General features: G+C 42.4%; 1 protein-coding gene across 14 annotated transcripts in view; it reads left to right on the forward strand.

Annotated features, from left to right (window-relative positions):
* The window catches only part of LOC106568540 (transcription factor 4), a 420,186-nt gene extending 403,362 nt beyond the window's left edge, over nucleotides 1-16,824 (forward strand). For 6 of the 14 annotated variants that reach the window (XM_045692640.2, XM_045692637.2, XM_045692638.2 and 3 more), the window contains 4 exons: nucleotides 1,986-2,148; nucleotides 6,126-6,355; nucleotides 7,767-7,902; nucleotides 13,475-16,824. In XM_045692640.2, coding sequence (XP_045548596.1) covers nucleotides 1,986-2,148; nucleotides 6,126-6,355; nucleotides 7,767-7,902; nucleotides 13,475-13,523 — 578 coding nt within the window. In that variant the 3' untranslated portion in view covers nucleotides 13,524-16,824. Of the gene's footprint in view, nucleotides 1-1,985; nucleotides 2,149-6,125; nucleotides 6,356-7,766; nucleotides 7,921-13,474 lie in introns of all 14 variants that reach the window. The other 8 variants (XM_045692641.2, XM_045692646.2, XM_045692652.2 and 5 more) reach the window with 3 other exon arrangements.
* The last annotated feature ends 7,463 nt before the right edge of the window (nucleotides 16,825-24,287 follow it).

Consider the following 24,287-nt stretch of genomic DNA (forward strand, 5'->3'; position numbering starts at 1 on the left):
CTCTAGATTCTCAGTCACCACTGGTCTCCTTCCCTCTAGTTTCTCAGTCACCACTGGTCTCCTTCCCTCTAGTTTCTCAGTCACCACTGGTCTCCTTCCCTCTAGTTTCTCAGTCACCACTGGTCTCCTTCCCTCTAGTTTCTCAGTCACCACTGGTCTCCTTCCCTCTAGATTCTCAGTCACCACTGGTCTCCTTCCCTCTAGTTTCTCAGTCACCACTGGTCTCCTTCCCTCTAGTTTCTCAGTCACCACTGGTCTCCTTCCCTCTAGGTTCTCAGTCACCATGGGTCTCCTTCCTGCCCCAAATATAGTATAGAAGCTGGCAGCAGCCAGGTTTGAGATACAGCTCCACCAATAGAAGCTGGCAGCAGCCAGGTTTGAGATACAGCTCCACCAATAAAAGCTGGCAGCAGCCAGGCCACCATTTTGTTTTTCTTCTTCTCTGTGATCGAGACATTGAGGGCATTTTGAGGGAGGCTGTGTCTGTGCAAGAGAGAGAGAGAGAGAGAGAGAGAGAGAGCGAGAGAGAGTGTGTGTGTGTGTGTGTGTGTGTGTGTGTGTGTGTGTGTGTGTGTGTGTGTGTGTGTGTGTGTGTGTGTGTGTGTGTGTGTGTGTGTGTGTGTGTGTGTGTGTGTGTGAGAGAGACAGTGTGGGAACAGTGTTTTTATGTTGACAGGAATTTTGGCACCGGCCCACAGAATGACGTCAAACAAAGAGACAGCTGTATTCTCCAGCTGGATAGTGAGAGGGGTTCAGACCTCTTTTGTATCCGCAGAGTAGACACTCCCTCTGTCTCCCCCATCTCCGCCTCCCTCCCTCTGTCTCCCCCCTTCCTCCCCCTCCCTCTGTCTCCCCCATCTCCGCCTCCCTCCCTCTGTCTCCCCCCTTCCTCCCCCTCCCTCTGTCTCCCCCCTCTCCCTCTGTCTCATCCACCTCCCTCTGTCGTCTCCCCCCCTCCTTTACCTCCCTCTGTCTCTCCCTCTGTCTCATCCACCTCCCTCTGTCTCCCCCCTCCTCCCCCTCCCTCTGTCTCCTCACCTCCCCCTTTCTCCTCCCCCCTCCCTTTGTTTCCCCCCTACCTCTGTCTCCTCCCCCCTCCCTTTGTTTCCCCCCTCCCTCTGTCTCCCCCTCCTCCCCCCTAATGCGGATGAAACAGGGGATGATTGTGCCTGGTAGACACTCTTTACACAGAGGCAGGCATGCCAAACACACACAGACACACACACATTTTGCACACACATTGTTTTTAATTTCCACTCAGGAAAGATAAAAGTAGTGTCTGTCTGTCTGTCTGTCTGTCTGTCTGTCTGTCTGTCTGTCTGTCTGTCTGTCTGTCTGTCTGGCACCACTAGTATAAACTGTCTGTCTGTCTGTCTGTCTGTCTGTCTGTCTGTCTGGCTGGCACCACTAGAATAAACATAATGTCTCAAATGTACAAAAGAACAAACTGAATGGCTGGTCTATTGTTTAGCTGAAAAATGGTTTGTGGCTTTAATATATATATTCCTCATCTCTCCTCCTCCCCTCTCCCTTCCCCTCTCCTCCACCCCCCTTCTCCTCCCCTCTCCCCTCCCTTCCCCTCTCCTCCACCCCCCTTCTCCTCCCCTCTCCCTTCCCCTCTCCTCCACCCCTCTTCTCCTCCCCTCTCCCTTCCCCTCTCCTCCACCCCCCTTCTCCTCCCTTCCCCTCTCCTCCAACCCCCTTCTCCTCCCTTCCCCTCTCCTCCACCCCCTTCTCCTCCCCTCTCCCTTCCCCTCTCCTCCAACCCCCTTCTCCTCCCCTCTCCCTTCCCCTCTCCTCCACCCCCCTTCTCCTCCCCTCTCCCTTCCCCTCTCCTCCACCCCCCTTCTCCTCCCCTCTCCCTTCCCCTCTCCTCCACCCCCCTTCTCCTCCCCTCTCCCTTCCCCTCTCCTCCACCCCCCTTCTCCTCCCCTCTCCCTTCCCCTCTCCTCCAACCCCCTTCTCCTCCCCTCTCCCTTCCCCAGCTCTCTCCAGTGGTCTCCAGGGCCAGAGCGCCTCGTCCATCTCGTCAGAGATCAAGTCGGAGGATGAGGGGGACGAGAACCTGCAGGATGCCAGATCTATGGAGGCCAAGAAGGAGGAGCCCGACAGCAAGGACCTCAAGTCTATTGATAGGTCAAGATCTAGGTAACCGTGTCGGCAACGCTCGCTTCATTTAAATTCCACTAACAAGGGATTTTGATGAAGTGAACAGGTGTGATTTGGGGGACAGCTAAATAAACACAATGAAAAACAACAGCAAAGAGTCTGATAATCTACAGACTGAAACACACTCCAATATACTCACTTACATAGCAAACTGTGACATTCTATGGCCTGTCTAGTCAGTAGGCTACATACATATTATGACAGTTATTTAAAGCCATACAATTACAGCTGTATGGCAGTTTCTCAACAATCACATAAACCGGCATACTATACATTATACACACACACACACACACACACACAGTATATGTACACTACGCAGAAGGTTGGTAAGCGCCTTAATTGGGGAGGATGGGCTCGTGGTAAAGGCTGGAGCGGAATCCGTGGAATGGTATCGAATACATCAAACACGTGGTTTTGCTCCGTTCCAGACATTATTACGAGCATCCCTCCCCTCTAGAGCCTCCACTGGTACACTAACACATTGATTGCTCCAAATGTAGTCCTCCTTTGAGTGTATCTGAAGCCAGGCGGTCCAGTCCCGTCCACGGTCTTGAGCCGTGTTTTAGCTGTTTCTCACACACCAGAGTAGAATCCCCACTTCCTCATTCCCAAAATGCACTTGGGGCTCCAGCCCATGCCAGGATAAACTCTGTGACATCACAACGTTTATAGACCTTCCACCTGGAATGATCTAATCAGACTAATTCGGACCCAACCCCAGATTATCGTGATGAAACGATTTAAAAAAAGATGTCTCCTCCCTCCCTCCCTCCCTCCCTCCCTCCTTCCTTCCTTCCTTCCTTCCTTCCTTCCTTCCTTCCTTCCCTCCTTCCCTCCCTCCCTCTGTCTAAATGCATTGAAACCAATTGAAAATAGATGCTCTGAACAATTGAAAAGAGATAAATTAAACAATTGAAAATAGATGCATTGAACGATTTGAAATATCTTAATTGAACGATTGAAAATAAATGTATTAAACGAATGAAAATAGATGCACTGAAACGATTGAAAATAGATGCATTGAAAAATTGAACATTTCAACGATTGAAAATAGATGCATTAAACGATTTAGCATTTTAACGATTGAAAATAGATGCATTGAACAACTGAAATTAGATGCATTGAATAATTGAAAATAGAATGGAAATGAATTGTTTCAGGTTCCAACACCATCTACTATATATGCAGTGCCATCAGAAATGATTCAATTTGTTTTTATTCTACATGTTGTTGTATTACAGCCTGATTTCTAAATGGTTTAAAGATATTTTTTCCTCAACCATCTACACATAATACTCCATCATGACGAAGTGAAAACATGTTTTTAGAAATGTTTTCCACATTTATTGAAAATGAAATAGAGAAATATTTCATTTACAATAAGTATTCATACCCCTGAGTCAATACTTTACCTTTGACAGTGATTACAACTGTGAGTCTTTCTGGGTAAGTCTCAAAGAGTTTTCCACACCTGGATTGTGCAACATTTGCCCATTATTATTTTCAAAATTCTTCAAGCTTTGTCAAATTGGTTGTTGATCGTTGCTAGAAAACCATTTTCAGGTCTTGTCATAGATTTTCAAGTAGATTTAAGTCAAAGTTGTAACATTCAGGAACATTCACTGTTTTCTTGGTAAGCAACTCCAGTGTATATTTGACCTTGTGTTTTAGGTTATTTACCTGCTGAAAGGTGAATTCATCTCCCAGTGTCTGGTGGAAAGCAGACTGAACCATGTTTTCCTCTGGGATTTTGCCTGTGCATTCCTTTTATTTTTTATCCTGAAAAACTCCCTAGTCCTTAATGATTACAAGCATACCCATAACATGATGCAGCCACCACTAAGTTTGAAAAAATGGAGAGTGGTACTCAGTAATGTGTTGTATTGGATTTGCCCCAAACATAACACTTTGTATTCGGGGAAAAAAGGGATTTTTTTTGCCTTATCTTTTGCAGTCTTACTTTAGTGCCTTGTTGCAAACAGGATGCATGTTTTTAGAATATTTGTATTCTGTACAGGCTTCCTTCTTTTCACTCTGTCAATTAGGTTAGTATTGTAGAGTAACCACACTATTGTTGATCCATCCTCAGTTTTCTCCTATCACAGCCATTAACCTCTCTAGGGGGTGTGGGACGGTAGTGTCCCACCTGGCCAACATCCGGTGAAATTGCAGAGCACCAGATTCGAATGAAATTACTATAAATATTTAACTTTCATGAAATCACAAGTGTAATACATCAAAATAAAGCTTAACTTGTTGTTAATCCAGCCGCCGTGTCAGATTTCAAAAAGGCTTTACGGCGAAAGCAAACCATGCGATTATCTGAGCTCAGCACACAAAACATGACATTCAGTTACCAGCCAAGTAGACTAGTCACAAAAGTCAGAAATAACAATAAAATTAATCACTTACCTTTGATGATCTTCGTATGGTTGCACTCACAATACTCCCAGTTACACAATAAATGTTCGTTTTGTTCGATAAAAAACCTCCATTTTGTTGGCGCGTTTTGTTCAGTAATCCAATGGCTCAATTGGATGAAAATTCCAAATAGTATCCGTAAAGTTCGTAGAAACATGTCAAACGATGTTTATAATCAATCCTCAGGTTGTTTTTAGCCTAAATAATCGATAATATTTCAACCGGACAATAGCGTCGTCAATATAAAAGAAAAACAAGAAAGGCGCACTCTCGGTCATGCGCAGAAAACATCTCTGGGGACATCCCACTATCCACTCACTCAAAGTTGTCATTCTCCCTCATTTTTCAGAATAAAAGCCTGAAACAATGTCTAAAGACTGTTCACAACTAGTGGAAGCCATAGGGAATGGAATCTGGGTCCTATCCCTTTAAATGGTGGATAGGCTTTCATTGAAAAAACAGCCATTTCAAAATAATGGCACTTCCTGAATGGATTTTCCTCAGGTTTTCGCCTGTCATTTCAGTTCTGTTATACTCACAGACATTATTTTAACAGTTTTAGAAACTTTGGAGGGTTTTCTATCCAAATATACTAATTATCTGCATATCCTAGCTTCTGGGCCTGAGTAGCAGGCAGTTAACTTTGGGCACGCTTTTCATTTGGAGGTGAAAATAGTGCCCCCTACCCTAGTGAGGTTAAACTCTGTAACTGTTTTAAAGTCACCATCGGTCTCATGGTGAAATCACGGAGCAGTTTCCTTCTTCTCCGGCAACTGAGTTAGGAAGGACACCTGTATCTTTGTAGTGACTGAGTGTATTGATACACCATCCAACGTGTAATGAATAACTTCACCATGCTCAAAGGGATATTCAATGTCTGCTTTTCTTTTATACCCATCTACCAATAGGTGCCCTTCTTTGCGAGGCATTGAAAAACCTCCCTGGTCTTTGTGAATGAATCTGTGTTTGAAATGCACTGCTCGACTGAGGGACTTTGTATGTGTGGGGTACAGAGATGGGGTAGTCATTCCAAAATCATGTTAAACACTATTATTGCACACAGAGTGAGTCCATGTAACTTATTTTGTGATTTGTTCAGCAAATGTTTACTCCTCAACTTATTTAGGCATCGCCATAACAAAGGGATTGAATGGTTATTGACTCAAGACAATTCAACTTTTAATTTTCAATACATTTGTACAAAATTCAAAAAACATAATTCCACTTTGAAATGATGAGGTATTGTGTGTAGACCAGTGACAAAGATTCTCAATTTAATACATTTTAAATTCAGGCTGTAACAACAACAAAATGTGGAAAAAAGTCATGAAGGGTGAATACTTTCTGAATGAACTGTATCTACAGTGCAATCAGTCGCACAGGTAAATGGATAGGCATCACAAATCCTATAAACAGAGATTCAGACTGTACCCGGCTTCATCCAATGTGCTGGCATTTCAAAATGGCTAAGCGTGGGTAAGCGTTGGTTTAGTGGTAGCTGGTGCTGATCAGTCCCCCTATCGGTCCCACAGCAACGCGGATGACGAGGACTTGTCTCCGGAGCAGAAAATCGAACGTGAGAAGGAACGCAGGATGGCCAACAACGCCCGGGAGCGTCTGCGTGTCCGAGACATCAACGAGGCTTTCAAGGAGCTGGGGCGCATGGTGCAGCTGCACCTGAAGAGTGACAAACCACAGACCAAACTGCTCATACTGCATCAGGCCGTGGCCGTCATACTGAGTCTGGAGCAGCAAGTCAGAGGCAAGGGATCTGACACACATATATACATACATATAGGGATCTGACATATACACATATATACATATAGGGATCTGACACACACATATACACACATATACACATATATATGTATACATATAAGGATCTGACACACACACATATACACACATATAGGGATCTGACACACACACACACATAGATATATATATATATATATATATATATATATATATATATATATATATATATATATATATATATATACACACACATATATACACATATAAGGATCTGACACACACATATACACATATATATATATATATATAGACATAGGGACCTGACATATACACACACATATATATATATATATATATATATATATATATACACACCTATACTGTACGCATACATATATAGTCACACACACAGACACACACATAGACAGACAGACACAAGTCAGACAGACACACACATAGACAGACACACACACACATAGACAGACAGACACAAGTCAGACAGACAGACATAGACAGACACACACACGCGTCAGACAGACACACACACATCAGACAGACACACACACACACACAGACAGACGCACACATAGACAGACATATAGACACTTACACAGTACATACAAGATTTCCCTTGCTGCTCCTGGCTCAGTATGTGGCTCAGTATGTGTGGGTGTGTGTGTGTGTGTGTAGTAGTAGTGGTAGTGGTAGTAGTAGTGGCATTAGTAGTAGTAGCAGTAGTAGTAGTAGTATAGTAGTAGTAGTAGCAGTAGTAGTAGTAGCAGTAGCAGTAATAGTATAGTAGTAGTAGTGGCAGTAGTATTAGTAGTAGTAGCAGTAGCAGTAGTAGTAGTATAGTAGTAGTAGTAGTAGCAGTAGTAGAAGCAGTAGCAGTAGTAGTAGTAGCAGTAGTAGTAGTAGTAGTAGTAACAGTAGTAGTACTTTATAAATCAATTTCTAGTACTAGTACTGTTACTACTTCTACTACACACACATACACACACACACACCTACTGAGCCTGGAGCAGCAAATCAGAGGTCAGAGATAATACAGACACACACACACACACACACATACACACAAGGGTGCATTATTCTTTAGGCCTGGCTGTGGCTGAATCTTAACTTCCCCTTTAAGTCGAATTTTCACTTAGTTTCCTATTGATGTCAATGCATTAATTAGTGTAAATCTGATTTAAGTGGAAGTTAGGATTGGCTCTATAATTTAACAGCAGATGTAGAGCAATATCTTCTCAGATCCACACGGTGGAGCTGCGTCAGTTCTTAAACACTTACTTGTGTCTATGTTTCTTGTGCGCGCGTGTGTGTGTATGTGTGTGTGTGTTTGTGCGTGCACGTGCGTTTGTGTGTACGTGGGTCCGTGGGTGCGTGCCTGTCCATGTTCGTGTCTCTAGAGAGGAATCTGAACCCTAAGGCAGCGTGTCTGAAGAGACGTGAGGAGGAGAAAGGCTCGTCGGACGGCGGAGCGACCCTCTCCCTGGCCGGGCCGCACCACGCCATGGGGGATGCCTCCAACCCAATGGGACAAATGTAAAAACCCCCTAAATGGTCAGAAGATATATTCACTTTAAACTAATCTGCTGTGAAAACACATGTACCATAACTTACCATTAACCCCCCCAAAAAAACAACTAAGAAAATTGAATTGGTGTTTATAATGTTTAACATTCTGGCTCCATTTGCTAAGAAATCAATACAAATTAAAATAAGACAAGTAACATGCAATAATACAGGCTTTTAACAGAGAACACATATTTGTTATCAGTCTTCCACAGTGACTTGGCCTACACGCTCTGCATTGTGTAAATGGATAGCATTGTTGTTTTGTCTACGCTCGCATCCCATATAAATTATACACTTTATAGCAGAATTACAGTACAAATAGGGGGGGGGGGGGGGGGGGGATTAGGACGATTTCTCCCTTGTACACTTGAGTCCAAATGGATTGAAATTGCACAAGCGGAGTTGTATGGTCTTCTGGGGGTGGCATTGCTGGTAGTTAACAATGAGGCTGGCTGACATTACAAACCCTCAAATCTATTGATACAAAACGCTGGGTACATTTGAACAGCAGATTGGCAGTAAGTGTGCTTTTTAGTGTGTGTGTGCTCATTGTGTGTTCCGCTGTGTGTGTGTGTAGGTGACTTGCTTTAGCTTCATCAAGTGAAACTCAGTGAAAACCATCTTGTGGTTTTGATTGTGTGTGATGTGATGTATTGTGTTGATTGTTTCACTGTCTATAGTTGAATGTCGTGCAGAAACTATGAGACAGAATCAAGGTTTGACAGTAGTATAACGTACAGTACCAGTCAAAAGTGGTGCAGACATCAAAACTATGAAATAACCACGTATGGAATCATGTAGTAACCAAAAAAGTGTTAAACAAATCAAAATATATTTTAGATTTTAGATTCTTCAAAGTAGCCACCCTTCAGGCTCCCGAGTGGTGCAGCGGTCTAAGGCACTGCATCACAGTGCTTGAGGCATCACTGCAAACCCTGGTTCAATCTGGGCTGTATCACACCCGGCTGTGATCGGGAGTCCCATAGGGCGGCGCACAATTGGCCCAGCGTCGTCCTGGTTAGGGTTTGGCCGGTGTAGGCTATCATTGTAAATAAGAAATTGGTCCTAACTGACTTGCCTAGTTAAATAAGAAGATGACAGCTTGGCATTCTCTCAACCAGCTTCACCTGGAATGCTTTTCCAACAGTCTTGAAGGAGTTCCCACATATGCTCAGCACTTGTTGGCTGCTTTTCCTTCGCTCTGTGGTCCAACTCATCCCAAACCATCTCAATTGGGTTGAGGTCAGGTGACTGTGGAGGCCAGGTCATCTGATGCAGCACTCCATCAACTCTCCTTCTTGGTCAAATAGCCCTTACACAACCTGGAGGTGTGTTTTGGGTCATTGTACTGTTGAAAAACAAATGATAGTCCCACTAAGCTCTTAACAGATGGGATGGCGTATCACTGCAGAATGCTGTGGTAGCCATGCTGGTCCATGCTTCACGGTGTGAACCACACATGTGGAGACAATCCGTTCACCTACTCTGCGTCTCACAAAGACACGGCGGTTAGAACCAAAATTCTCACATTTGGACTCATCAGACCAAAGGACAGATTTCCACCGTTCTAATGTCCACTGCTCGTGTTTCTTGGCCCAAGCAAGTCTCTTCTTATTATTGGTGTCCTTTAGTAGTGGTTTCTTTGCAGCAATTCGACCATGAAGGCCTGATTCACTCAGTCTCCTCTGACCAGTTGATGTTGAGATGTGTCTGTTACTTGAACTCTGTGAAGCATTTATTTGGGCTGCAGTCTGAGGTGAAGTTAATGGCCGATTTCTGTGGCTGGCAACTCTAATGAATTTATCCTCTGCAGCAGAGGTAACTCTGGGTCTTCCTTTCCTGTGGCGGTCCTCATGAGGCTGGTAACTCTAATGAACTTATCCTCTGCAGCAGAGGTAACTCTGGGTCTTCCTTTCCTGTGGCGGTCCTCATGAGGCTGGTAACTCTAATGAATTTATCCTCTGCAGCAGAGGTAACTCTGGGTCTTCCTTTCCTGTGGCGGTCCTCATGAGAGCCAGTTTCCTCATAGCGCTTGATGGTTTTTGCGACTGCACTTGAAGAAACTTTCAAAGTTCTTGAAATGTTCGTGATTGACTGACCTTCATGTCTTAAAGTAATAATAAATTGTTGTTTCTCTTTGCTTATTTGAGCTGTTCTTGCCATAATATGGACTTGGTCTTTTACTAAATAGGGCAATCTTCTATATACCACCCATTACCTTATCACAACACAACTGATTGGCTCAAATGCATTAAGGAGGAAAGGTTGGTGGTATGTCCTCCATTCGCAGAGTATGACCCTGCCTTACACAGGAAGCGACGCTGGTCCTAATCCAGGCACTTGTCATCTCCCGTCTGGATTACTGCGACTCGCTCTTGGCGGGGCTCCCTGCCTGTGCCATTAAACCCCTACAACTCATCCAGAATGCCGCAGCCCGTCTGGTGTTCAACCTTCCCAAGTTCTCTCACGTCACCCCGCTCCTCCGCTCTCTCCACTGGCTTCCAGTCGAAGCTCGCATCCGCTACAAGACCATGGTGCTTGCCTACGGAGCTGTGAGGGGAACGGCACCTCTGTACCTTCAGGCTCTGATCAGGCCCTACACCCAAACAAGGGCACTGCGTTCATCCATCTCTGGCCTGCTGGCCTCCCTACCTCTGAGGAAGCACAGTTCCCGCTCAGCCCAGTCAAAACGGTTCACTGCTCTGGCACCCCAATGGTGGAACAAGCTCCCTCACGACGCCAGGACAGCGGAGTCAATCACCACCTTCCGGAGACACCTGAAACCCCACCTCTTTAAGGAATACCTGGGATAGGATAAAGTGATCCTTCTAACCCCCCCCCCCCCCCCCTTAAAAGATTTAGATGCACTATTGTAAAGTGGCTGTTCCACTGGATATCATAAGGTGAATGCACCAATTTGTAAGTCGCTCTGGATAAGAGCGTCTGCTAAATGACGTAAATGTAAATGTAAATGAAAGAAATTCCACAGATTTGAACAAGGCACACCTGTTAATTGAAATGCATTCCAGGTGGCTACCTCATGAAGCTGGTTGAAAGAATGCAAAGAGTGTGCAAAGCTGTCTTCAAGGCAAAGGGTGGCTACGTTGAAGAATCTCAAATCTCAAATATATTTTCACTTGTTTAACACTTTTTTTGGTTACTACATGATTCCATATGTTATTTCATAGTTTCGATGTCTTCACTATTATTTCTACGTTGTAGAAAATAGTAAAAATAAAGAAAAACCCTTGAAAGAGTGGGTAGAGACATGTGGCTTGTAGTGAAGAACCAAAGGTTGGTGGTATGTTCTCCAGAAGGTTCAGGAGTGTAAAGAGAAGGATCTGAAATCCAGTACACAGGTACAGAAGCTAATCAGACAGTGGTACACAGGTACAGAAGCTAATCAGACAGTGGAACACAGGTACACAGGTACAGAAGCTAATCAGACAGTGGTACACAGGTACAGAAGCTAATCTGACAGTGGTAGACAGGTACAGAAGCTAATCAGACAGTGGTAGACAGGTACAGAAGCTAATCAGACAGTGGTACACAGGTACAGAAGCTAATCTGACAGTGGTAGACAGGTACAGAAGCTAATCAGACAGTGGTAGACAGGTACAGAAGCTAATCAGACAGTGGTACACAGGTACACAGGTACAGAAGCTAATCAGACAGTGGTACACAGGTACACAGGTACAGAAGCTAATCAGACAGTGGTACACAGGTACACAGGTACAGAAGCTAATCAGACAGTGGTACACAGGTACAGAAGCTAATCAGACAGTGGAACACAGGTACACAGGTACAGAAGCTAATCTGACAGTGGAACACAGGTACAGAAGCTAATCAGACAGTGGTAGACAGGTATAGAAGCTAATCAGACAGTGGAACACAGGTACACAGGTACAGAAGCTAATCTGACAGTGGAACACAGGTACACAGGTACAGAAGCTAATCAGACAGTGGAACACAGGTACAGAAGCTAATCAGACAGTGGTAGACAGGTATAGAAGCTAATCAGACAGTGGAACACAGGTACACAGGTACAGAAGCTAATCAGACAGTGGTACACAGGTACACAGGTACAGAAGCTAATCAGACAGTGGAACACAGGTACAGAAGCTAATCTGACAGTGGTAGACAGGTATAGAAGCTAATCAGACAGTGGAACACAGGTACACAGGTACAGAAGCTAATCAGACAGTGGAACACAGGTACACAGGTACAGAAGCTAATCAGACAGTGGAACACAGGTACAGAAGCTAATCTGACAGTGGTAGACAGGTATAGAAGCTAATCAGACAGTGGAACACAGGTACACAGGTACAGAAGCTAATCAGACAGTGGTACACAGGTACACAGGTACAGAAGCTAATCAGACAGTGGAACACAGGTACAGAAGCTAATCTGACAGTGGTAGACAGGTATAGAAGCTAATCAGACAGTGGAACACAGGTACACAGGTACAGAAGCTAATCAGACAGTGGAACACAGGTACAGAAGCTAATCTGACAGTGGTAGACAGGTATAGAAGCTAATCAGACAGTGGAACACAGGTACAGAAGCTAATCAGACAGTGGTACACAGGTACACAGGTACAGAAGCTAATCAGACAGTGGTACACAGGTACAGAAGCTAATCAGACAGTGGTACACAGGTACACAGGTACAGAAGCTAATCAGACAGTGGTACACAGGTACACAGGTACAGAAGCTAATCAGACAGTGGTACACAGGTACACAGGTACAGAAGCTAATCAGACAGTGGTACACAGGTACAGAAGCTAATCAGACAGTGGTACACAGGTACAGAAGCTAATCAGACAGTGGTACACAGGTACAGAAGCTAATCAGACAGTGGTACACAGGTACACAGGTACAGAAGCTAATCAGACAGTGGTACACAGGTACAGAAGCTAATCAGACAGTGGTACACAGGTACAGAAGCTAATCAGACAGTGGTACACAGGTACATTATCACAACCAAATCATTTCTACAGACCATAGAAATAGAATGACCCATGAGTGAACTGTCAATTTGCCATGTTCTGAAGGACTTTCCACTTCTAGTCATAACTGTTTCTATAATCACGGACGCCTTTCATACCTTGATCTTAATTTCCGGGTATGTAGAAGGACGATTAGGACCGAGAACGAGAGCGTCTGTCCTTAACTTTTCCTTTTTGTTTCTTCTCGTGTGTGTGTGTGTGTGTGTGTGTGTGTGTGTGTGTGTGTGTGTGTGTGTGTGTGTTGTGTGTGTGTGTGTGTGTGTGTGTGTGTGTGTGTGTGTGTGTGTGTGTGTGTGTGTGTGTGTGTGTGTGTGTGTGTGTGTGTATATGTGTGTGTGTGTGTGTGTGTGTGTGTGTGTGTGTGTGTGTGTGTGTGTGTGTGTGTGTGTGTGTGTGTGTGTGTGAGTGTGTGAGTGTGTGTGTGTGTGTGTGTGTGTGTGTGTGTGTGTGTGTGTGTGTGTGTTGTGTCGTGTCGTGTTTGTTGGTTTGTCCAGGTAACAGCTGTGTCTAACCTCTTCTGTCCTCCTATAGGTCCAAGCTCCCGGAATTCATCAAGATGATGAGTGACCACTTCCTTTGACAACATTCTTCTATTTCCTGAACCAATCAATCAACCGATCATGTCAATCAACGATCGATCGATCTGACCAATGTCTTGCCCTGACCACCTGTCTTTTGTCTTCTGTAGAAATAAATAAACCCAAATGTATATTGGCTATGGAACAACATAACAGATACTACAGTACTACAGATACTACAGTACTACAGATACTACAATACTACAGAAACTACAGTACTACAGATACTACAGTACTACAGATACTACAATACTACAGAAACTACAGTACTACAGATATTACAGTACTACAGATACTACAGTACTACAAATACTACAGTACTATAGATACTACAGTACTATAGATACTATAGATAATACAGATACTACAGTACTATAGATACTACAGATACTATAGATACTACAGTACTATAGATACTACAGATACTACAGTACTATAGATACTACAGTACTATAGATAATACAGATACTACAGTACTACAGATAATACAGATACTACAGTACTACAGATACCACAGTACTACATATACTACAGTACTACAGATTCTACAGTACTACAGTACTACAGATAATACATATACTACAGTACTACAGATAATACAGATAATAGATATACTACAGTACTACAGATTCTACAGTACTACAGTACTACAGATACTACATTTGTTCTTCTTTCTTTCTGTTATTATATATCTTAAAGATTTTTTAAAAATGAACAAAAAAAATATATAATAATTGATGCAACTACTCGATGTTGGGGGACTATTTCAAACATATCATTATGTTTTTTAACAATGTTTAACAATGTTGCAGACTGAGCTGTTAGTGAACACAGCCCTCTCAACTGAATGGTAATCTTCTCAATCTTCTCCACACTGTGGAAACTCTTGCAGTAGTGCCTGAAATCCTCCTTGACATTTCAAGTTAGCTAGATATATATGAAAACTCAATCAGTCGGTCTAGACGGGAGAAGGTATTAAAAGAATATGAAAAGTAGACATTATGTAGAATTTCAAGATATTGTAAAAACATGCAATAATGACAAAAAAAAAGTGTACTTCTAATCTAAAACAGAACAGATTCATTTTAAAATAACACTTTTGTTTTTGGGCTCTAAGTTGGCTAGAATTGGCTGTATACTAGAGTGGATAGAGGCAAAAAATTGCTGCCCCTTATACTTCTAGCCACTCGAAACCAGCAAACATCCTGATTCAGATTTGAAATGTGTTTTCATTGGTCATTCCTTTGCGTGGGCGGAGCAGATGAGCAAATGGACCCTTGTGATCGGAGGGCAGGCCGTTGGTAGTGTTACTGTTCGTTAGTCCATGTTACTAGGCAGATGAAGGATTGGGTGAAGGAGATTGTCTCCTTGCTGTGTCTGTCACACAGACACATCCAGAACAAAGTCTCTCTCCCAGTGATGATGTCACTTCCCTGGTTGGTGATGACGCTGCGTTGGAAAGGCACAGCCAGAGGGGGATGTATATCCCGGAGGCCGAGCAGTCCGTCATCTTGTATGATTTGTCTGATTTATAAACCCCGGTCTAGCACTTCACACCCCCCTCTGTCCCACTCCCCAGTTCTCCCTTCCTGCTCCCTTACCCTCAACCAAGGCCCAACCCCAGACCCTGCAAGGCCCCAGAGATGCAATTTTAACATTCACTTCTACCAATGTGCCTTTTAGAGTTCATATCATTCAAATGCGATGAGGAGGAGACGGACGTTATCTGAACTTTTTAGGATTCAAGCTTAGGGAACTGTTAGTTATTAGGTCTATGCAGTCAGGTTTTTTCCGACCTGGGAATTAAAAAAAAAAAAAAAAAAAACTGTCAAAAGAGAAAAAAAAAAGTATTTTTGGGATAAACTGTATTTAATTGTACTGTATGCTTATATGTAATTAGAAGGCGTGTCCCTGAACAGACCTTGTTTTAGTCAGTTGAGCCCCCTGCCGGCCCCAGCACCCCGAGTTTCAGACCCCTTCCTGTATTATTACAAGTTTCAGCCTGTTTCCATAGTGAACTACACGTCTGTTATTGAGCGTTGTATTATAGCTATCAGCTTTTTATCAATATCGGCTTGTCCGTGAGCCACCGTAGTCTTCAGTACCAGTGTGTGGTTGTATGTTGTAAAACAGAATTTTTTCCTCTTTTTTAAAATCTTTCTCTTATTCTTTGTCTGTTCTGGTTTCTCTGTTGATGAAAAAAAGTACTGAACCACGACTTGCTGCCATATGGAGAATCGTCAGCAGCTGTTTTTAAATGTGGTTTACGTTATCCAATCAACGCAAGGCACTGAAACTGGAAAATAATCTATTTGAAAATCACTATATATAAATGTAAAAATATATACAATATATAAATAAGGATGGTGGCAGTTTTCAGAGGGGAGGTTGTTTTGTTGGTGATTCATTATTGTAGAAGGTTTGAAGAGGCATCTCAGTGTTACTTTAAAAAGACAAGACGCGTTCTTCTTCTCTGCCGTGCCGTGCCGTGCCGTGACATCACAATGACTGACTATGGTGTCCCTGACTGGACAAAAAGGGACCGGTCTTCTATGGCGTTCCCGTGACATCACAATGACTGACTATGGTGTCCCTGACTGGACAAAAAGGGACCGGTCTTCTATGGCGTTCCCGTGACATCACAATGACTGACTATGGTGTCCCTGACTGGACAAAAAGGGACCGGTCTTCTATGGCGTTCCCGTGACATCACAATGACTGACTATGGTGTCCCTGACTGGACAAAAGGGACCGAAGTTACAACATGTTCCACTCACTGCTATTCAGCTGTCAAAAGGAAACGCAGACATTTGTCAATTGTATGCAACAAATGCAAACTGACCATTATTTTGAAATTGTGTATGTAAAAGTTATATTTTTACATGTAGGCTGTTGTTATTTTGTGTTTAGATAATACGTTGTATTCGTTTTTTTTTTTGTTAAAAGATGAAAAAAGTACAATTCGGTGTTAAAAACATGTCACATTGAAAATGTAGTGAGGTCAAAAGTTTCAATATCATTGTTTTGTTTTTTTCCTTCAGCATTTTGTTTGTTTATATCAAGAAGGTATATAATATTATTTTCATGCTCCATGCTCATTGCCATTTTTCATTGTATTTTTTTGAAGAAAATGTGTAAATAAGTCATAATACACGGGGTTCATGACCTTTTGGTGGGGTGCTGGTGGTGAATAGCTGAAAGTGGGAGAGAATTGAGTTGATTTGATCAGTTGTATTCTGCTTGTAATTGTCTGGTTATTCTAGCCAGGTGCCAATATTAATTAAAAAAATCAATGGCACGTAACTGAATGTGTGTCATGGCTTAGCTCTCTACTCACTGTTCTTTATGTGCTGTCTCAGTGTTGCACCACAATGAACCGTTGACAGACAGTACGACTCTCGTCTGCAGGGAAATTCTCTATATTCTGACTGTTTTCAAGTGGTGCTAAACAAGTACTGGTCAGAGTTACAGTTTCCCACATAGATTGATTCAGTCTAAATACCTTGGCAAGAAATCCTAATTTGTCAGGTTAATAATTAAAACGTTTGATTGTCTTAAAATGTGCCCCTAGCATCTGAAATTAACATTAATATATTATTAGTAAAGATTGAAAAATGTTGCAATCTTTTTAGCTATTTCCCCCAAAAATATATTATTTGACTGTTTTTTCCAGCTAATCCCTGATCATTCCAGCTAATCCCTGATTATTCCAGCTAATTCCTGATTATTCCAGCTAATTCCTGATTATTCCAGCTAATCCCTGATCATTCCAGCTAATCCCTGATTATTCCAGCTAATTCCTGATTATTCCAGCTAATTCCTGATTATTCCAGCTAATCCCTGATCATTCCAGCTAATCCCTGATTATTCCAGCTAATTCCTGATTATTCCAGCTAATTCCTGATTATTCCAGCTAATTCCTGATTATTCCAGCTAATTCCGGATCATTCCAGCTAATTCCTGATCATTCCAGCTAATTCCTGATCATTCCAGCTAATTCCTGATTATTCCAGCTAATTCCGGATCATTCCAGCTAATCCCTGATTATTCCAGCTAATCCCTGATTATTCCACCTAATTCCTGATTATTCCACCTAATTCCTGATTATTCCACCTAATTCCTGATTATTCCAGCTAATTCCTGATTATTCCAGCTAATTCCTGATTATTCCAGCTAATCCCTGATTATTCCACCTAATTCCTGATTATTCCAGCTAATTCCTGATTATTCCACCTAATTCCTGATTATTCCAGCCATTCCCTGATTATTCCAGCTAATCCCTGATTATTCCACCTAATTCCTGATTATTCCAGCTAATTCCTGATCATTCTTGATCATTCTAATTCCTGCTGTTTGAATCGGACCTAGTCTAAACTATTTTTTTATTCGATTGATTCTAAGATTCTAAGTGCTAATATTTACATTTTGCAAGATTTAATGTTGAGTCAAAATTCTCAAGGATTGCAATATCTCAGTCGTTGTGTTTATAGCAACAGGTAATTTTCTTTTCCTGATTCTACGTGTCATCTCACCTCTCTCGTTTTCAGTGATTCAACCATGTGCTGCAGCGTAATTATTACAGCAGTGATGCTATCCGTTACAGCTGTGCTTTATCTTCCACGGTGGTGTGTAGGGAGGAAAACACACACAGCGTTGAATGCATAGGGGAATGTTCTAGAATCTTGTTTCGTTATGAAAAATGTTGCCCTTGAAAGCAAATTATTGAGCTACATTGTTCACCGAGAACAAAAACAAACAAAAGTAAAAGGCCAATGCTCTTGGCAAACTTTATTTTATTTTATTTTCTGGTGATCATTGTAATTCAATAAAGAAATAACGTAATTCAATAGTTTTAGTCATTTAACCGTTTGTATTAGGCCTTTCCTCTGTGGATTTGATGATATGTTCTCTGTTTGAGTTTTACACATCTGAAGCAGACACTGGTTAACGATAGACTGAAAACAAGGCTACGACAAACTGGATTTAATTTTGTACTTCAGACAATGAGCACCGGTGAACACAAGCAACACAAACAACACTGATATTTGGTCATTTATCAAGGTATTTTTCGTTGTGCAAAAGAATGAGAAAGAAACTGCATTTTATACAAAAATGGTTACCATGGGTGTTTATGTGACACTAATTTTGCAGGAAAACTTCCTAATGTTTTTTGTAAAATGTAAAAAAGAATGAAAAATAATAAAATTAACAATAAAAGGAACCTCTTTGCTTGATAACGATGGCTGCCGTTAAAAAAAACTAAACAAGGATCAATTATTTAACATCTATTGCGAGGAAGAAAAAAAAACTGCCTATTGCCAAGTAATATCGATTTAATTTCTGATACAATACAAAAACCACAAAGTTAAACAGATTTAAGTCTTGATCAAAAGTTTAACTTGACTAGATAATCATTATACTGAGAAAGAAAACTCCCTTTTAAGCAACGTTAATAAGATCACACTTTAAAAGGTATTGTACACTTGAAGTTTGAAAGGTTTGTTTATGAGTTTCCTTTTGTCTTCAGTCTAGCTTCTAGCCACCATGTACAGTGACACTTGTCAATCAAGTTATGTCTGCAATTTGTACATATCCAGTCTTCAATATGGTTTAATTACTATCTTCTATTGTTGATCTCACATTGCATCACAGCAAAGTTAGACTACAGAGATACTAACACAGAAGTTAGACTACAGAGATACTAACTAACACAGAAGTTAGACTACAGAGATACTAACACAGAAGTTAGACTACAGAGATACTAACACAGACGTTAGACAACAGAGATACTAACACAGACGTTAGACTACAGAGATACTAACACAGACGTTAGACTACAGAGATACTAACACAGAAGTTAGACTACAGAGATACTAACACAGAAGTTAGACTACAGAGATACTAACACAGAAGTTAGACTACAGAGATACTAACACAGACGTTAGACAACAGAGATACTAACACAGACGTTAGACAACAGAGATACTAACACAGACGTTAGACAACAGAGATACTAACTAACACAGAAGTTAGACTACAGAGATACTAACACAGAAGTTAGACAACAGAGATACTAACACAGACGTTAGACAACAGAGATACTAACTAACACAGAAGTTAGACTACAGAGATACTAACACAGAAGTTAGACAACAGAGATACTAACACAGACGTTAGACTACAGAGATACTAACACAGAAGTTAGACTACAGAGATACTAACACAGAAGTTAGACAACAGAGATACTAACACAGAAGTTAGACTACAGAGATACTAACACAGACGTTAGACAACAGAGATACTAACACAGACGTTAGACTACAGAGATACTAACACAGAAGTTAGACAACAGAGATACTAACACAGACGTTAGACTACAGAGATACTAACACAGACGTTAGACTACAGAGATACTAACACAGACGTTAGACTACAGAGATACTAACACAGAAGTTAGACTACAGAGATACTAGCACAGAAGTTAGACTACAGAGATACTAGCACAGAAGTTAGACTACAGAGATACTAACACAGAAGTTAGACTACAGAGATACTAACTAACACAGATAAATATAAGACTATTATTTTGGCTACCATGGCTATGCCCCCATAGGATGACAATGCCCCCATCCACAGGGCATGAGTGGTCACTGAATGGTTTGATGAGCATGAAAACGATGTAAACCATATGCCATGGCCGTCGCAGTCACCAGATCTCAACTCAATTGAACTCTTTTGGGAGATTCTGGAGCGGCGCCTGAGACCGCGATTTCCACCACCGTCAACAAAACACCAAACGATGGAGTTTCTCATGGAAGAATGGTGTCACATCCCTCCAATAGAGTTCCAGACACCTGTAGAATCCATACCGAGGTGCATTGAAGCTGTTATCTTGGCAGTTACCTGTATATGTAAGTATCACTGATTCTAATAAAGATACACCAGGTTGCACCATGGCTTCTTCTTCTTTTATCTGGCTAGTCATTGTTTTACTTCTTCTTCTTCTGTATCATTTAAGTCGTCCTTGTGCCGTGGTTGGTTGGTTGGTTAAAACATATTCATTTCAGAGTATTATAGACTCCATATGTAATGGTGAAAACACATGAACTGTGACCTTTTTCATTCTTCTTGTTACTTGTGATGCAATTAAAGTGACAAACAGTGAGAGGAGAATGACCATGGATCAGTGGCTGGCGTTTAGACCAGGGCAACCTATCATAGTAGAGAACTACACCAGGGCATCATAGTAGAGAACTAGACCAGGGCATCCTATCATAGTAGAGAACTAGACCAGGGCATCCTATCATAGTAGAGAACTAGACCAGGGCATCCTATCATAGTAGAGAACTAGACCAGGGCATCCTATCATAGTAGAGAACTACACCAGGGCATCCTATCATAGTAGAGAACTAGACCAGGGCATCCTATCATAGTAGAGAACTAGACCAGGGCATCCTATCATAGTAGAGAACTAGACCAGGGCATCCTATCATAGTAGAGAACTACACCAGGGCATCCTATCATAGTAGAGAACTACACCAGGGCATCCTATCATAGTAGAGAACTAGACCAGGGCATCCTATCATAGTAGAGAACTACACCAGGGCATCCTATCATAGTAGAGAACTACACCAGGGCATCATATCATAGTAGAGAACTAGACCAGGGCAACCTATCATAGTAGAGAACTAGACCAGGGCATCCTATCATAGTAGAGAACTAGACCAGGGCATCCTATCATAGTAGAGAACTAGACCAGGGCATCCTATCATAGTAGAGAACTACACCAGGGCATCCTATCATAGTAGAGAACTACACCAGGGCATCATAGTAGAGAACTAGACCAGGGCATCCTATCATAGTAGAGAACTAGACCAGGGCATCCTATCATAGTAGAGAACTACACCAGGGCATCCTATCATAGTAGAGAACTACACCAGGGCATCCTATCATAGTAGAGAACTAGACCAGGGCATCCTATCATAGTAGAGAACTACACCAGGGCATCCTATCATAGTAGAGAACTACACCAGGGCATCCTATCATAGTAGAGAACTAGACCAGGGCATCCTATCATAGTAGAGAACTACACCAGGGCATCCTATCATAGTAGAGAACTACACCAGGGCATCATATCATAGTAGAGAACTAGACCAGGGCAACCTATCATAGTAGAGAACTAGACCAGGGCATCCTATCATAGTAGAGAACTAGACCAGGGCATCCTATCATAGTAGAGAACTAGACCAGGGCATCCTATCATAGTAGAGAACTACACCAGGGCATCATATCATAGTAGAGAACTAGACCAGGGCATCCTATCATAGTAGAGAACTAGACCAGGGCATCCTATCATAGTAGAGAACTAGACCAGGGCATCCTATCATAGTAGAGAACTAGACCAGGGCATCCTATCATAGTAGAGAACTACACCAGGGCATCCTATCATAGTAGAGAACTACACCAGGGCATCCTATCATAGTAGAGAACTACACCAGGGCATCCTATCATAGTAGAGAACTAGACCAGGGCATCCTATCATAGTAGAGAACTAGACCAGGGCATCCTATCATAGTAGAGAACTACACCAGGGCATCCTATCATAGTAGAGAACTAGACCAGGGCATCCTATCATAGTAGAGAACTAGACCAGGGCATCCTATCATAGTAGAGAACTACACCAGGGCATCCTATCATAGTAGAGAACTACACCAGGGCATCCTATCATAGTAGAGAACTAGACCAGGGCATCCTATCATAGTAGAGAACTAGACCAGGGCATCCTATCATAGTAGAGAACTAGACCAGGGCAACCTATCATAGTAGAGAACTAGACCAGGGCATCCTATCATAGTAGAGAACTAGACCAGGGCATCCTATCATAGTAGAGAACTAGACCAGGGCATCCTATCATAGTAGAGAACTAGACCAGGGCATCATAGTAGAGAACTAGACCAGGGCATCCTATCATAGTAGAGAACTAGACCAGGGCATCCTATCATAGTAGAGAACTAGACCAGGGCATCCTATCATAGTAGAGAACTACACCAGGGCATCCTATCATAGTAGAGAACTAGACCAGGGCATCCTATCATAGTAGAGAACTAGACCAGGGCATCCTATCATAGTAGAGAACTACACCAGGGCATCCTATCATAGTAGAGAACTAGACCAGGGCATCCTATCATAGTAGAGAACTAGACCAGGGCATCCTATCATAGTAGAGAACTACACCAGGGCATCCTATCATAGTAGAGAACTAGACCAGGGCATCCTATCATAGTAGAGAACTAGACCAGGGCATCCTATCATAGTAGAGAACTAGACCAGGGCATCCTATCATAGTAGAGAACTAGACCAGGGCATCCTATCATAGTAGAGAACTAGACCAGGGCATCCTATCATAGTAGAGAACTAGACCAGGGCATCCTATCATAGTAGAGAACTACACCAGGGCATCCTATCATAGTAGAGAACTAGACCAGGGCATCCTATCATAGTAGAGAACTAGACCAGGGCATCCTATCATAGTAGAGAACTAGACCAGGGCATCCTATCATAGTAGAGAACTAGACCAGGGCATCCTATCATAGTAGAGAACTAGACCAGGGCATCATAGTAGAGAACTAGACCAGGGCATCCTATCATAGTAGAGAACTACACCAGGGCATCCTATCATAGTAGAGAACTACACCAGGGCATCCTATCATAGTAGAGAACTACACCAGGGCATCCTATCATAGTAGAGAACTAGACCAGGGCATCCTATCATAGTAGAGAACTACACCAGGGCATCCTATCATAGTAGAGAACTAGACCAGGGCATCCTATCATAGTAGAGAACTACACCAGGGCATCCTATCATAGTAGAGAACTAGACCAGGGCATCCTATCATAGTAGAGAACTAGACCAGGGCAACCTATCATAGTAGAGAACTAGACCAGGGCATCCTATCATAGTAGAGAACTACACCAGGGCATCCTATCATAGTAGAGAACTAGACCAGGGCATCCTATCATAGTAGAGAACTAGACCAGGGCATCCTATCATAGTAGAGAACTAGACCAGGGCATCCTATCATAGTAGAGAACTACACCAGGGCATCCTATCATAGTAGAGAACTACACCAGGGCATCCTATCATAGTAGAGAACTAGACCAGGGCATCCTATCATAGTAGAGAACTAGACCAGGGCATCCTATCATAGTAGAGAACTAGACCAGGGCATCCTATCATAGTAGAGAACTAGACCAGGGCATCCTATCATAGTAGAGAACTACACCAGGGCATCCTATCATAGTAGAGAACTAGACCAGGGCATCCTATCATAGTAGAGAACTAGACCAGGGCATCCTATCATAGTAGAGAACTACACCAGGGCATCATATCATAGTAGAGAACTACACCAGGGCATCCTATCATAGTAGAGAACTAGACCAGGGCATCCTATCATAGTAGAGAACTACACCAGGGCATCCTATCATAGTAGAGAACTAGACCAGGGCATCCTATCATAGTAGAGAACTACACCAGGGCATCATAGTAGAGAACTAGACCAGGGCAACCTATCATAGTAGAGAACTAGACCAGGGCATCCTATCATAGTAGAGAACTAGACCAGGGCATCCTATCATAGTAGAGAACTAGACCAGGGCATCCTATCATAGTAGAGAACTAGACCAGGGCATCCTATCATAGTAGAGAACTACACCAGGGCATCCTATCATAGTAGAGAACTAGACCAGGGCATCCTATCATAGTAGAG

The sequence above is a fragment of the Salmo salar genome, chromosome 13 (assembly GCF_965601325.2).
Source record: "Salmo salar chromosome 13, fSalSal1, whole genome shotgun sequence".
In the NCBI taxonomy this organism is placed as follows: Eukaryota; Metazoa; Chordata; class Actinopteri; order Salmoniformes; family Salmonidae; genus Salmo; species Salmo salar.